General features: G+C 51.0%; 4 protein-coding genes across 4 annotated transcripts; 1 reads left to right on the plus strand and 3 right to left on the minus strand.

The window, feature by feature from the left end:
- Positions 1-726: 726 nt before the first annotated feature.
- K444DRAFT_265621 (uncharacterized protein) lies at positions 727-1,345 on the minus strand. Its single transcript, XM_024871435.1, has 2 exons — positions 1,272-1,345; positions 727-1,207 (listed from the first exon to the last, which is right to left on the minus strand). The coding sequence occupies exon 2, from the start codon at positions 1,068-1,070 to the stop codon at positions 792-794; it is 279 nt and encodes a 92-aa protein (XP_024727222.1). The 5' UTR covers positions 1,071-1,207; positions 1,272-1,345; the 3' UTR covers positions 727-791.
- Positions 1,346-2,300: 955 nt separating this feature from the next.
- Positions 2,301-3,265, plus strand: K444DRAFT_265572 (uncharacterized protein). The gene has a single exon (XM_024871434.1). The coding sequence runs from the start codon at positions 2,570-2,572 to the stop codon at positions 3,155-3,157; it is 588 nt and encodes a 195-aa protein (XP_024727223.1). The 5' UTR covers positions 2,301-2,569; the 3' UTR covers positions 3,158-3,265.
- Positions 3,266-5,543: 2,278 nt separating this feature from the next.
- K444DRAFT_547782 (CDC73-domain-containing protein) lies at positions 5,544-6,864 on the minus strand (the record flags this gene model as incomplete). The annotated part of the gene is made up of 2 exons (XM_024876326.1): positions 5,544-6,206; positions 6,265-6,864. 2 exons carry the CDS (start codon positions 6,862-6,864, stop codon positions 5,544-5,546), a joined length of 1,263 nt encoding a protein of 420 aa, XP_024727224.1.
- Positions 6,865-7,853: 989 nt separating this feature from the next.
- K444DRAFT_265631 (uncharacterized protein) lies at positions 7,854-9,430 on the minus strand. The gene has a single exon (XM_024871436.1). It carries the CDS (start codon positions 9,141-9,143, stop codon positions 8,247-8,249), a length of 897 nt encoding a protein of 298 aa, XP_024727225.1. The 5' UTR covers positions 9,144-9,430; the 3' UTR covers positions 7,854-8,246.
- Between the last annotated feature and the right edge of the window lie 4,869 nt (positions 9,431-14,299).

Genomic DNA, 14,299 nt, shown 5'->3' on the forward strand with positions numbered 1-14,299 from the left:
GAAATGAGGTCGAGAGATATTACACGGCTCTCGGTTCAGACGATGATCACACACCAGGCCACTGCCCAGTTGGCAGTTGCCCAGTTGAGAGACGCGGTGCTCGAGCACTGAGGAGACCTCGAAGCTAGCGTGGATTTGGCTAGAGGCAGGTTTTCCATGTGCCTTCACACAGGCACAATGCAGGCGGGCGGCAGGCAGGTAGGCAGGTAGGCAGGCTGCGTTTGGAACTCTGGGCGGCGATTGCGGCGATGCCTCCAGGCGAGAGGACACAGCATTCCCAGTGGAGGAGCTCATCCGAAATGTCGAGGGCCTTTTGCAGTGGGGGAAGGGCCAGCTGTGTACGACAGTACGACAAATACGACACAAGAGGACTACCTGTCGAACCGCTGGCCGACGTCACTACAATCGACACTCTGCAGACTCCGACGGCACGAATTCTGCACACAAAGGAGGCATTTCGTTCGCGAACCCTCCCCACACCTCACCACTCTTTACGTCTATCATTATTGATCTCCTCGGAACCCGGAGGATCGACTGACATCTGCCAGCAACAGCGGTCAACCGCTGTGGGCACGTACATGAAGTCACAGACTCGCGCATCCAGTCGTCGGCACCCGCTCGGCCCTCGATGCTGTACTTTAGTAATAGCAGAGTGGATATGATATGATAGGGGATATGGCGATAGTCCCGCCTCTGCTCTGCACGATTGCGACGGTGTGGCCGGGGGGAAGGACTAACATGAGCTACAATTGGGGCTTGTGTTGGTTTCTCAGCATTCGCATTCTACCAGATCATATTCTCAAGTCTCTGATATTATGCTCACTCCTGCCTCTTCCTAATATTAGGTTTAGAGTTTGTCGAGCAAATAGGCTCAAATGCGCAAAGGCGCCACCGAGGTGCCAGAACTTTGGACCGAGATCTGGTTCGACAACGGCCAGGACCGCAATTATTAATCGCAGCCAAAACCAACACCAACACCAACACCAACCCCTCATCCAACGACTGGTAAAAGCGGCGCATTGAGGAAGCCAGCCCCGTTTCCAGACGGCGGCCACGTTGTGCGATGCCATGTGCTGCAGGGATCATTCAGCCAGTCAGCACTGCGCTCGGTGAGCTTGCTCGTGCAGGAGAAAGCCACGCGCCATAGCTGGTGCGGTGACATGCCGGGGGGTAATATTAGCCTTACTAATCCTACTCCGTACTCCGACTTGGGGAGGCCTGCTGGAGATCATGGCGAGCTTGGCAAACATAGGGGGCCGCTCGGTACTTACTTGCAGTGCAGAAACTTTGATCACCAGCAGTCCGTCAGCATCGCTGCACCGGCCACGCTGACTCGACCTCGAGCTGAGAACTTGGCACCCACGTGTCCTCAATAATACACAGTACCTCTTCGACTTGCAGCCTCTGGTGCCTGGCATCTGGGTACCTGACAGACACTGTACCTGGCTGGTGAAGAGCATTTCCCGTGGCAGCAAAATCGTCTGATCTGTCCTGTCAAGTAAAGTCAAGTCATGTCAATTCCAGTCAATCTCATCATAGGACGGCGTGACTTAGCTTTTACCTGGATCGGATCGGCATACCATGCCATGCCAGGTCGCGAGGAGCCCGAACCGGAAGCGAGCCCCTTTTATCCAGACGCCCTCTCGTGACTTCCTCCAAGCTTCCAAGGATGCTGAAACCTCTGTCTCCTCTGCATAGCCCCCAATTCATGCCTCGGAGCCGAGAACAGCTAATGCTCACTGCCCAGAGACCGCGGCTCACAGATACCTGTAGATCAGTCTTCAAATTCCCTTTCTTGAGCCTTCCGATGCGACGGCAATGGCAATACTGTGCAGTATCAAACGTCCGCACAGGTTTCCAGCCACACAATGCCACAAGCGCGACACCCTTCTGACCATTGAAAACACGGCGCCCCTGCCACTTTCGGTCCCACTCGTTCCAGAGCCCACCACGCATCTTCCACGAGCCTTCTCCGGGCCTTCTCGAACGTCCAAACCTTGCATGCACGCGCGCAAATCGCAAAAGAAGCATTTCATCCGCTCAGCCATAACCTCCGGCATCGAAAAGATCGCCGCGCGCTTAAAGGAGTGCAGCCCTTGTTGAGACATCACCACCGTCACACGAGCAAGAACCCTTCTGAGCCTTATTTGCCGCCAAATAATCTCCGCAGAATAAATATAGAACCAACTCGGGGTTCGGAGATGGTCGAGCCTCGTCAACTAGGGTCCCTTTCCCAATTTCACTTTTCCGGCTTGGCAATGGCATGACTTCGAAAAGTTTTCTAGAATGTCTCGGGCGAGCCCCTTTTCTCCATTGGCCCCCAGGGCTCCAACGCCCACGCTTTATTTAGCAAGCTCCGCTACTGTAACAATAATTACTCCGAACACCATAACCGCAACCCACGTGTTTCCGGGAACCAGGTTACATTTTTCCTTGTTTCTCTCACAATTAAGTATACGTGGAACCCTGTCGGGGATTCTGGCCGATGTTCCGCTTGAAAGCAGAAGTGGTCTGAGAATTGCGGATAGCGTTTAAAATGTCTCGGGGGTTGAAAACTTGAGATGAATGGATGCAACGTAGCTTCCTGTTAAACATCGTGGCGTCTGGACGACTTTCCTCCTTTGTGCTCTGTGTCACCAGCCGTGCCGAAGAACCTCACAGAGTCACATGTAATAATGACTTCAATCTCATACCTTCGTATCTGCATGTCCTAAACCACCCGTTTGCACATTCCCGCTTTCAAAAATCCCTCAAGCCATCATGGTTCTGTGTTGTAGCACAACACCACGTTCTCCAGTTCCCCCTCTCCGCCAAAACCTGCTCCATCCGAACTGCTGGAACCTCCACGGTTCGCTGCATGATCTCCCGATTATCTTGCTCGGTTCGGTCCACGGGAGCGAGGAGCAAGAGCCACGAGGCCAGAGTCACACGGCGGCCAGCGGTGCACCGTTACGTTCCGCAGGCGGCCACTGGGTTGGATTTGGTTGCCACGAGGTCAGTGAGGAGTGGCGGACGGATTCTCACAGTAGTCTTACCTTGTGCAACATTAGAAGCGAAAAAGAGAGGACAGCAGGCGAGATGCCTTTCCCGTACCGTCATGCATCAATGGCTGTTTTGGGGATGGGAAGATACGTTTTTCTACCGTATGTGCATATGATAGCTGCTTCGGGGCAAGCAGTCTTGACTCCGCGGCAATTGCAGATGACAGGCGTTTGTGCTACCGCTCTGAGAAAGCGATTAGGAAAATCAAAACCGGTAGTGCCCATCCCGGCTGGCGTGGCCGTGCTAGGAAGGACCTCGGTATCCGAGAGTTTGGGGAAGAGAGGCTACCTTTGCAGCTAAGCTGCAAGTTCCAAAGCAGCCCCGCTGCTTGAGAGTACAGCAGCGGACAAAATTCTGCACTGGAGGTCGTCCATGATGGCCAAGGGCTACCGGGATCCTGCCGGCAAGAAGCCTCGAACATCTAGTGTGTTTGTTCGTGACATCCGTTTGTTCATGTTAGAACCGTTATGGTGAGTCCTGCCAAACGAATCCGCATGGGTTGAAGGCTCTAAGCAGGTGCCGAGTTTTATGCGGTTCGCATGCAAGCTCATGACATGAATCCTTGTTCTCATGGTTCTTTTTGCCGTAACTTGTCAACATCGAACTCTCCATGACGGGAAGGTGCTCCATCTTTCGTGAACTCGCAGCCTCGGGGAGGAAGCATCTTGACGCGGGCCAATTATGCAGGTCGTTCATTTCAGCGTTCCGAGTCTATGCAGAAAGCCATTTCGGACTACTCTCGGGCTTTGAGTGCACGCCACATGCCGTGGGGAAGCCACGAACGCACAGGCTCCGGTCGCTTCCAACGGCTCGGAAGAGTCCCTCATTCTCATTATGCCCAGTATGCCGAAAGGACGGTGTCGGGACTCGGGAGGCATTTCACGGCTCAAACACTATGGCTTCAACTTGACAGGTGTTGTGGCTTAAAGGCCTTCTAGAACATCGGCAAGTTGAAAACTGCAGGCGCGGCAGCTTCGCCAAACTCTTTTTTGGGCCAATGTCGGTGCTTGACTGGAGCAAGTTTTCAAAATGAGCGGTGGACGGAACCCTCTGTTCGAGTGTCCAGACAGCTATCGGCATTTCAGAGATTGCCAAGCGTTTTCAAGGCGCGAAACCAGAAAACTTTACCAAGGTCTCCATTGTTTTATAGCCGTCGTCGTTTAAAGTCCAATTACAATGGGCACAATGATGCTGCTATACCGTTCGACCATCAAAAGAAGGGTCTGGGAAACAACCCATGTCCACTGATCTTTTGTTAAGAAAGTATCAAAGTAACACTTCTAGGCTTCTTTCCCGTCGGCTCTATTGCTTATGCATATCGGAGACTGGGGCAGATTAGCATGGGGCACGGAAACCAGGACATCTCTCAAGCTTCAAATCTCCGATTAACTTTCCCCAAAGTTGTTTTTGTACGTATAGGTCGATAGAGTCCTTATTTCCTATTCCCAGCATGACCCAGGTCCCTGGAAAAGCACTTCCGGGGAGGCTTTCCCGGTGCTTTAAACACTCGTCCGAGCACAAAGCTTGCTTCAACATCTCCCGCACAGCGGCTTCCCGCAAATGCTTCCAAACCAACCAACATCCCAACTTTCCTGGTTCTCAAATCACTCCTCAAACCACCTTCCGATCACTAATCACCAACTTCCTCCAAATGCACACACTCTCGGAAATAGATCCGCGCGAGCCCTAATCTACCCGACTCAGAAACTCGCAATGCAGGATTGTCCACTCGCCACAACAAACGCCAAAGCTTCAGCCTTCCTCTACCCCTCCCTCCAACTCCACTCGCCACAGCTTCGACGTCCCTTATCCGCTTCCCCAGGGTCAGAGCCGCAAAACAATGACGACGTCCACTTGAGTCAAGCACCGCCACTTACTCCACCATCAGACCACGACGCCGCAACTCCGTGCCCGGGACACTCACTGTTCAGCCCTCTGGAGATCTAGACCTGGCCACGCTTTGACCGCCTTTGCTTGGGGAAAGATGTCTAAACCCAGAATAATGGAGAGTTCAAGATCCAGCTGGCTGGGAAATTCCGTGCTTTCCACGTGGCGAGTGAAACATGGGCATTTGCCATTTGGGGGATCTACGGCTACGGCTTTTCTTTTGAGGAGCCGGTTGTGATTGGCGCTCGAAAGGTAAAGGTGAAAAGGAAGGCGGAGGGGTTTCGGATGGAAGCTTCAGTCACTGATGACATATTGACAGACAGAATTCGATATCGATCTTCAAGGGTACATCATCCGAACCAGAGAAAAGGAAGAATGTCACTGTTTGAGGTTGCGGAATCGCTGTCTATAGGTCTGTCGGGCCTGCAAACCTAATATCCAGGTCATCGCTTTGAGGCACGAGAGACATCGCACTTTCAGTCTAGGAAACAAATTCTGAAATAATGGGCTTGACTAGATAATATTCTCTGGACTTTGCTCCATGGATCCTTCCATCCGGATCATCACCTTGTCCATCCCAGAAACACCAAACGCCATTCGGAAGCTCGCTTCCTCTAAACAACCAGAGGCCCGGAATCCCTCTTCCACCCCCTATTCCTCATATTCTCCTCGACCGCCTTCCAAATCCCCTCTACGACCTCCCGATCCCGCCATCTGCTCGCGGGTCCCGCCCCAGCACTCCACTTATCAACCTGCGCGCTCAGCACCCCCCTTCCCCATCCCTTTACCATATCAGGTAACTGATCTCCCCTCCACCCAAGATACACACCCAGCGTATGTCTAAACAGCTCCTGCGGCGTCTGCCACTTGTAGCTCTTGAACTGCCAGACCTGACCCGTGGTAAACACAGCAACGACCCGCGACCAATACTCGGGCTTAAACTGCTCCGGCGTATCGACAATAATGAATCGAATCGGCCGCGTGGTGTCTATCGAAGGCAAGAGGCGCGCGATGTGCAGAATCGACGCCGAAGAGCTGGATGTTGAAGTCGAGGATTCGGGCGGGATGTAGATCCCGCTCTCGAGGAAGGACTTGATGTTTGACATGCGAAGGAGCGAGGAAGCCGAGGGCGAGAGCAGGATGATGGGGTCGGGGCGGCGGACGGGAGCTTTGGGGTTGTGGGAGAGAGGCGCGGTGCTTGCTGCGTTTGCGGCTGCTGTGTGGGCGGCTTTGCGGGTATTGAATGGTGCTGCTAGCTTTCTTACATGTGAAAAGTCCTGTATTGAATGTCAGAAATCATCTCGTCTTGAATAACATGAAGGGGAAGTGATATACCGTAGGCTTGATCCCCCTCAACACACTATTCCTATCTCCCATCCTCCTCTCTCCATTATAGATCTCCGCCAGCCTGGGGTCAATACTCTTTCCTTGTCTTCCCCCAACACTCGTAACCGGCACAAGGCCCCCCTTAACACCAGCCGCAACCTGCGCACTCGCTGCTGCACTCGACACATCGCTCGCCAACGGCTTGATGTACTCTGACTCCTCCGATGCACCTTCGAGCCATGTAATGAGATCCAATCGCTCTACGAAAGCGAGATTCTGGACTTCTCCTCCTGCACCATCTTCTGCTGCGAGCTCCGCGTTGAGGGAGAGCGCCGAGGCATTGTATTCTGGGATGGCGGTCTCGCGCTTCAGCCAAGCAAAGTAGATGCTGCGGAGGTCAACGGGCTTGTTGGAGGAGATGAAGCGCGTAGGTGTGGTGAGTGGGATGGAGACTGAGGCGGAGGGGAATTGCAGGAAGGTTGCGGTGGCTAGGCTGAGGTCAACAGAGGACGCCACAGAGACATCTTCGGTCGTCGTTGGGATGCAAGGAGCGTCTAATGCAATTGAATTTCGCAAAAGTAAGAGCGGATCTTGCTCTGAGGTTGCCATTTTGTTGTTGCGAATGCGAGAGTGGTCCTGGAGAGGAGAGTTTGATGGTCACAAGAAGGCTGAGAAGATGAAAAGAATACGGTGGCCGGCTTAACCTTGTTTTGCAGCTCGAGTTAGTCGCCTTATCACGTGTTAAATACTCAACGTCAGGTGAACTTCAAGCTTAAACTCGATTCCGAATCGCATTCTTAACGTCATGCGGGATGCGTTGTATCCACAATATTGCCATTGCATAATTCAACGTTCAGTGGCCATTACAGAACTCTCCTCATTCGCGGTGCTTGCTCTCCTCAGGTGCTTTAACCCAACACTTTTCCTCCGTCCGTGATACAAGCAGACGCCTGTCCCTCCACTCTGATGTTTTGGACTTTTTGGACATAACGGGCTGCTTGGCAAGTGCTCTGGCAAATTTAGTTCAAACGTCGTTGGGGACATCAGATCCGAAGGCGGACTTCTGGCAGGTGAATGAGTTGATTTGTTCCCCGTGTTAGCATGCTGAGCATCACCCTCCCACCATTGTCGGGAGGGCGGAGGTGGACTCCTCGCTGGGCCACCAAGCTCTGCGCTAGTATGTGACGAATGTACTGGGGGCCCCATATCGTCCGGTGCGTTCACATCAAAGAAAAACCCTCGGGGCTGGACGTCCGGGGTACCAGGATATAAGGGAGGTGTGTTGACTCGTCTTGCTTCCTAAATCAACATAGTTAGTCGCTGCGAGCTGAAATCTGGCTTATGGTTTTCATAGTTTTGCAAAGCTCAATCCAGCTGCCGAGATCTGTCTTCCCATCCCCAGTTTTGATGTTCCGCATTTGTTAGGCTGTGCCGAGTTTCTTTCATCGTCCGATGCAAACATGCTCGCAAGGACAAAGTGTTTCCAATTTCTCTCTTGTGCCAGTGCTCTCAGTCCCGGTGCCTTGGGGTAAAGGTACTTACAGATGGAAGAAAAGTTGGTTCGTGTGGGTCATCACTAGCCAACTGAACTGAGATAAAGAGATGAGCTTCATGTTCTTCAGCATTTGCGCAGCTAAAATACCTGTGGGGTAAGTCTTTCCATCGGGGCCTACATAATGCTTTTCAGGTGTTGGCGTAGCGATAGGTGTCTTACCTAGCAACAAGCTGCGCACAGAGCTCGAAACAGAAAGTACGGAATCATGTGAATGTCTGCGGTGCCAGGGAGCAATTCCTAATCGTGGACGAGATCTGCTGCCTAAGGAATGGCTTGGTGATATTTCCGCATGGCGATTCGATCGACGTTGCGTGAGATCGAAATAGTTGCTTGCTCCGTGGAGAAGAATCGTTGTGCGCGAGGCCAATGTGCCAGGACCTTCAAGTGAGCTCATGGATAACTTGTCTACAGACTTTGGGTGTCAGCTGTGCCATGCCTAGATGGGCCAGGCTCTTACTATTTTGCGGAATCGTGCTTCAATATTCCGTTTTGTCCGGCAGTATAGCCCCTCTCGCTGCTGGGCGGATTCGGTAGCCTCTTGATTGCCTGGCTTGCTGAAATTGAAACGCCAAAGATTGCTGCTCTTCTGGGAATCGCCACTAGTATGCCGAGAAGTTCGCCGAGAAGTCAGGGCTATAGACTTTAATGATACGCTGCCAATCTTGATCTGTGGGATGAAAGATGAAGGAATTTTGCTGTCGTTCACGTTGTCCTCGTTTGCAGCCTTTGGTATGCTCTGACTCTTCTGAATTATCTGGCTGTTGTGGCCAATGAATCTGTTCCACCATTTCTGCTTCGTCGCATGGCTCGGTGGTATGAATCCGCGTATCTCTCGCTCAGCCCAGTATCCTTCTGGAAACCAAACCCATTCATAACCCGGCTTTGGGGGCCGAGGAGGATCAACTGGATTGCGTTGAGGGGGCCCGAACGAGGACGGACTCGTAGCACTCACCCCTGCGCTCCAATCCGTTATGCGCGGGTATCTGCTCGAAGCTGACAGTGAAGAATCGATGGAGCGACGCTTGCTGATCTTGCTACGTCTCGAGTCTCCCGACTTTGCAGAATTCGGAGACTTCGGCGACTTTTCGCTTGACCGGTGTCTAAAATGTCGTCCAACTCGTTTTTGGCGAAAAGTGGAAACAGTTTCGTTATCTTGCGTACCGCCGTCTTGTTGGGGAGCGGAAACCGTTTCGCTATCTTGGTGGTTGGAGGTTCCGGGTACGAGGAAATAAGAAATAATTTCGGGATCTAGACTCTCGGGTTGGGTTGGACCCTCTATGGTTTGCGAACGGCAGCCCACAAGACAACTGCTACTACCATTGTGGTCTTTCATCTTTTCTGACGGGATATCGACGCCGAGAACTCCAATGAGCGATCCAGAAGATTGGTTGGAATACCCAGGCGAAAGATAGGAACTTCATAGGGAACTGGTAGGAATAGGGGCTGGGTTACTTAGGAGTGGTGGGAGAGGGAGGTAAAACTTCATCCCCATTGACTTCGAAAGTCTTGGAGAGAGCAAGAATACATCGGAAGGAGGACCCTGAGCGCATCGGGTCTAGCCCAATCGATGAACTCAACAGCTCCTTCCGCTTTGGAAGCACCGAGGACCTGAATCGAAGTGCAATGGAAAACTTTCCTGGAGACCACCGCGGATTGAAAAAAACGATTCAACCTGATATTGAGAAAGTCGTTTCTCATCCATTGTTGAGAACCAATCCATCAACTTCATGAACCACGTCTGAAAGGATGAACCAAACGATCTCGCAATTCTGCATACCTCGCGGCAGTTCCTTCCTTGGAGGAGATCTTTTCAAGAATAACTAAAGCTTGTCTTTCATGCGTGTAATTTGGGTCGATATATTAATAGCTAATTTATTTGTGATATAGCATGATGAGCAAGGAACCGTCATGTATCTTCTTCGGTGCACCAGGCATGGTGATCTGCTCCAAGTCATTGATCTGATTACCCGTGAATGTATTACCGGTAATAGCTGTAACGAGAGAGTCCTCTTCTTTATTCATTTCTGCTTCTCTATCATCAAGGAATGGCGAAAGTATCGAGGCTGTTGGAGCTGCTGTATTATGAAGAGCAGGAACGGGAGCACTGGCTGTAGGAGACTCCAAGTCTGAATCAATTATGCCAAGGTCGAAACAATTAGTTAAGGGGGATGGGGTTGATGAAGCTGACTAAGAGACTAAGGGATTGATGATATTAAGTGTGCTTCTTGGTAGTCGAGAAGATAGCGTTCTGATCCATCTGTTCGAGGGCGTGGAGGGTGTTAGAGGGAAGATATTGGAGGTGAAGGTAGGGTAGAGGACTTCCATGATAGACAGGAATTGAGTAATAGTCGTCCTTGTAGCTTAGTTGTTCGGCTGTTGCTTAATCTCTTTCCTATTGCGTGCAGATAAGCGTTGGGAAGCTTAATTTCAGTCCCGTTGGGTTCTTTGGATCTCCATTCTTGGCTTTAACCTCTGTTGTAATCTCTTTGGGAATGTTCTTTGTGCACCGAGGCTTGGGTTGGGGGTCTTCTGTAACTTAGATTCCACGATGTGTGAATTCTAGATTAGATATATTTCGAGATAGCTAGAGACGTTCTTTGTATGTGCTCACAAGAGAGCTGCCGCTGTACATATCTATAACGCTATTCTGGAGATTTTTGGAGGGATGGCCTGCAACTCAAGCAGTTGAACCCTTCTTCCTAACGTTTTTCGAAAACTCGAAGCAGAACATAGATCCAGTATCCGGACATCATTTCTACTGCTCCCAGTCATAAACCCCTTTTCACGCTCATTTTTATTTGAAGGAGCGAGGCACATCGTTGACCTTGACCACCCTAGACATTGAAAAGTTGCTCAAAGGATCTTGAAAAGGATAGTGGAAGTATAACTTCATCGATTCTTCTTGAACAGTGGCTGAGGTTTCGATCAAAGCAGAATCGCTCTTCCAATGTTTCGAATGGAAGCAGAGGATGAATCGAAATGCTACTTGAAATTCCCATTATTGTGCCACAAAACAATAATCATTTCCTTCAGTATCAAGAGGACCCACCTGTATTCAAAGAAGATATTCTCATCACGGAGATACATCCTCAAAACGACTGTGCCACGAAATATGGGTCCTGGAGAACAAGCTTTGCACATATGTTTCCGAGAATTCCACTTGGAATAATTCATCTCAGATGAAAGCTCGAGATTATCTTGGCAATTGGCCTTGTCTCAAGTTTGAAGAGAAAACATCGCGAGTTCACCCTGCCACTTGCAAGAATAAAACAATGGGAAAATGTGAAGACATGTCGCGACTTCGCGAATGTCAGGATCAAACTTCATCGTAGCCGAGACAGGGAAATTGACGGACCGCTTTTTCGTTTCCGGGTTCGAAGTTGAAGCACTTGTGGAGCACAGCAGCAACTTGATTAAGCTTCCAAGGGCCTGGGTTTCATGCAAAGGTCAGAATAGGGGGTCCTTGCCGCTAGTCCCGCAATAAGAAGTAAGTTATCTGCATGTCGATTCCAGTTTTGAAGCCACCGACAAATTGTGCATCTCCAGCTACTGAAAGAGCACTGTAAGAACGATCAAATATGTACAAGTCTATAGTTGCAGCTCTGGGCGTTGTGGGCAAGGCCTCTGCCCAAGGGTCGGTTCTGAATTTGTTCCTCCTTGGGTTCACGTCCCAGAGAATTGTTGGCTCCATCATAATATCTGTGAGTTCTGCTGAAAAATGTTCGACAAGCCTCGCTGATTTCCAAAATAGGACGCAACAGCGACAACATATTCACTCAATTGTGGTGACCCAAACAACTGCGAAGGGCTTAGTGGTATTCCCGAGACAGGATTTGTTTTCGCAGAATGGCCTCGAACTATAACTTACAACTATGTGAATACCGACATAGGTCTCTTCAGCGTCATGGTGCTATTGTACGGATACCTCCAGTCGACTTATAGCCAGGCCGTAACTTGTCCTTAGGACAGTTGAAATAGGCTACTCATACTCCAGCTTAACAGGCGCTTGTTCGGGATCAGGAACGGCAGATATCACAGGTTCTACAACCACGATATCAGAAATCTTGACCAGTTTCACGGATGGAGGAGCTGCCCTTGGTGGTGGGCAGGATGTCACACTCACAGCTGGTCCTCTTCCAACGAACTCTGCTGCAACAATAACAGCAACAGCAACAAGATCGGCGTGTACACCGGCATCGGCATCGAAATCGTCGACGGACAAGACTACAAAGACTTCGTCGTCCTCGAGAGCAACGGGAGTTACAGGGGCTGGAACCGAGGGCAGCTCGAGCTCGACCTCAAAGCCGCTGCTCCAATGGCCACTCAAGCCCCTTGGCTCTTTGGAGGTGCTGCTGCGGCGTCCGCCTATTATGCCACAATGCCATAGGAGCTGTTGGTCTTCGATACCCGGGAGGGGGGATAGCTTGGAGTGCTGAAGACTAACTATTAGCTGCACTTGAGCTGACGGGCACATGCACGCAAGCATAAATCTAAAAAGATGGAATCAATTACAGATACAGGTCACTCTTCCGTTCTCACAGCACGACTTCGTCTGATGTGAAGAAGTCTGCAGGTGGAGGAGTAAGCAATGCGACGTTGAAGATAAAAGATGCACGTCTCGCCCAGCAAAAGCTCGAGGAATGTCCGATTCCAAAGGATGGTCACGCAAATTGACGCCAAAAACCACAACGAAGCTAATTTTTGTCAGCATCAAATGAGAAAACAACACGGTCCAAAATAATAATCGGAATGGTTACACTGACGGATGCTGCGCCTTCTATCTCAGAATAGCGAATTTCCGCCTTTGCGGCATCGTGGCTGAGCTGACAAGCTCTCGAGTCAGGCCCTTTCAGCACGCCTCTGGCATCCACAAGTGTGCATTAAGAATCCTCTGAAGAAATCCATTTGTTCGCTTCATGTACTTTGCTTGATTCAACCTTTCTTGTCGGTCAGCCACACACACTCGGAAGATGCTGAAGCCGCGAGGGGCAAGCAAGTGCAGCAAGTGCCCGTCATCCGTATCGGCCGCCCCCCACCAGCGGCCTTCCCGGGGCTGTGAAGCCAAGAATAAACCAGGGGCTGCGAGCTGCTGCAAGGATCACAAAGCCTAATCATGGGGTGCCCGCCTGTCAGATTTCTTTAAAGCGCACAGCTTATCCCCCTCCATGTATCTGTTGACTTCAACCACGTCTTCCTTATTCTCCACAACCACTTCGAGGTCCTCCCCGAAAAAATCCTCATCCGATATCTGAAACACTTCCCCACATTCAAGATGTCGAAAAGAACCGTGTTCACAACCTTGACACCCCTCCCACCGGGCATCACTCGTGAAACAGTGATGGAAACCCTACGCAGCCACACCGAGATGATAGACCTGAATCCCCTCGTCGAAGAGCGGCATCCGATCAAGCCACCTCCAAACGCCACAGCCGAAGAATATCACTGTTTATGGTACTCCCTGACGGATCGTGTTCAATACTTGCCGGGAGGAGTTCTGTCAGGAAAGGTCTCCTACAATGCCTGTTTCCACGACCTTGAGAATGGTCTGCAAACACATTGCTACGCACCAATGGGCCTAAACATTAAAGGCAAATGGACTTTAGGGGGTTCACTACCGGGAGAGCCCGTCGCGCCTGTCGAGTTGGGAGTCGGGGCACCACTTCACGGACTATGGCTGCGAGAGGATGTGGACATGAAATGCAATATAATGATGACTTCATTCGTCAAGAAGACTCTGAAGAAAGCACACTCGAAGCTCGTCGACAGACTCCTCGTCAAGGCGCAGATCCTCGACGCCTCAATCAAGAACCAGCAACTCGAAAACAACAAGTTATACGGAGGCTCCTATAGCGGCTCTCAAGCCTCGGACTACTCCCCCAGCGAATACACACCATCCACCGACGATGGCTTTCTCCCTCCCCAAAGACCTATCTCGGGATTCCGTGTTCCAGGCTATTCAGCTTCAAACGAAAACGTCAACGACAACATGTACCCGCGAGCCCTGAGCATGCACAGTTCTTCCGCCTCATACCAAGGTACGATCTCAGAGAGCCAAAGAGGAGGCCTAGATCCAGCACAAGGGACACCAAATCCCGCGAGAGAAAGGGTCTCATGGCACAACCTACAACCGAATCGAAGCCCCTCGATGCAAACAAGCGAACTTCCAGCGTACCCAAGCAAAAACTCTTACCAAGCACCACCGCCTGGACATCCATATTACCCTGCACAGGGCCAGGTTCATCCGCTGCAGATGAATAATCCGCAGCCGACACAGAATGTTGGGACAAATGAGAGTCATTCGGGACCAAACTTTGCTGAGCTGGAATAAGTTGCTGATTTTGAACGGAGTTGAAGGACGATGGAACTGAATGATGGATGATACCCCGATTCGTATGTGTTTTTTTGGGGGAGGGGGAAAGCGAGGAGTTCTGGCGTTATTGGGGTTGCCCACACTTCGAGGCACATGTAATGGAGTTCAAGCGTTTCGGG

Source organism: Hyaloscypha bicolor (genome assembly GCF_002865645.1).
Source record: "Hyaloscypha bicolor E unplaced genomic scaffold K444scaffold_183, whole genome shotgun sequence".
NCBI lineage: Eukaryota > Fungi > Ascomycota > Leotiomycetes > Helotiales > Hyaloscyphaceae > Hyaloscypha > Hyaloscypha bicolor.

Coding starts and splice junctions, on each gene's coding strand:
- K444DRAFT_265621 (XM_024871435.1), bottom strand. CDS start 1,070: ATGGCATCGCACAACGTGGCCGCCGTCTGGAAACGGGGCTGGCTTCCT.
- K444DRAFT_265572 (XM_024871434.1), top strand. CDS start 2,570: ATGCAACGTAGCTTCCTGTTAAACATCGTGGCGTCTGGACGACTTTCC.
- K444DRAFT_265631 (XM_024871436.1), bottom strand. CDS start 9,143: ATGAAAGACCACAATGGTAGTAGCAGTTGTCTTGTGGGCTGCCGTTCG.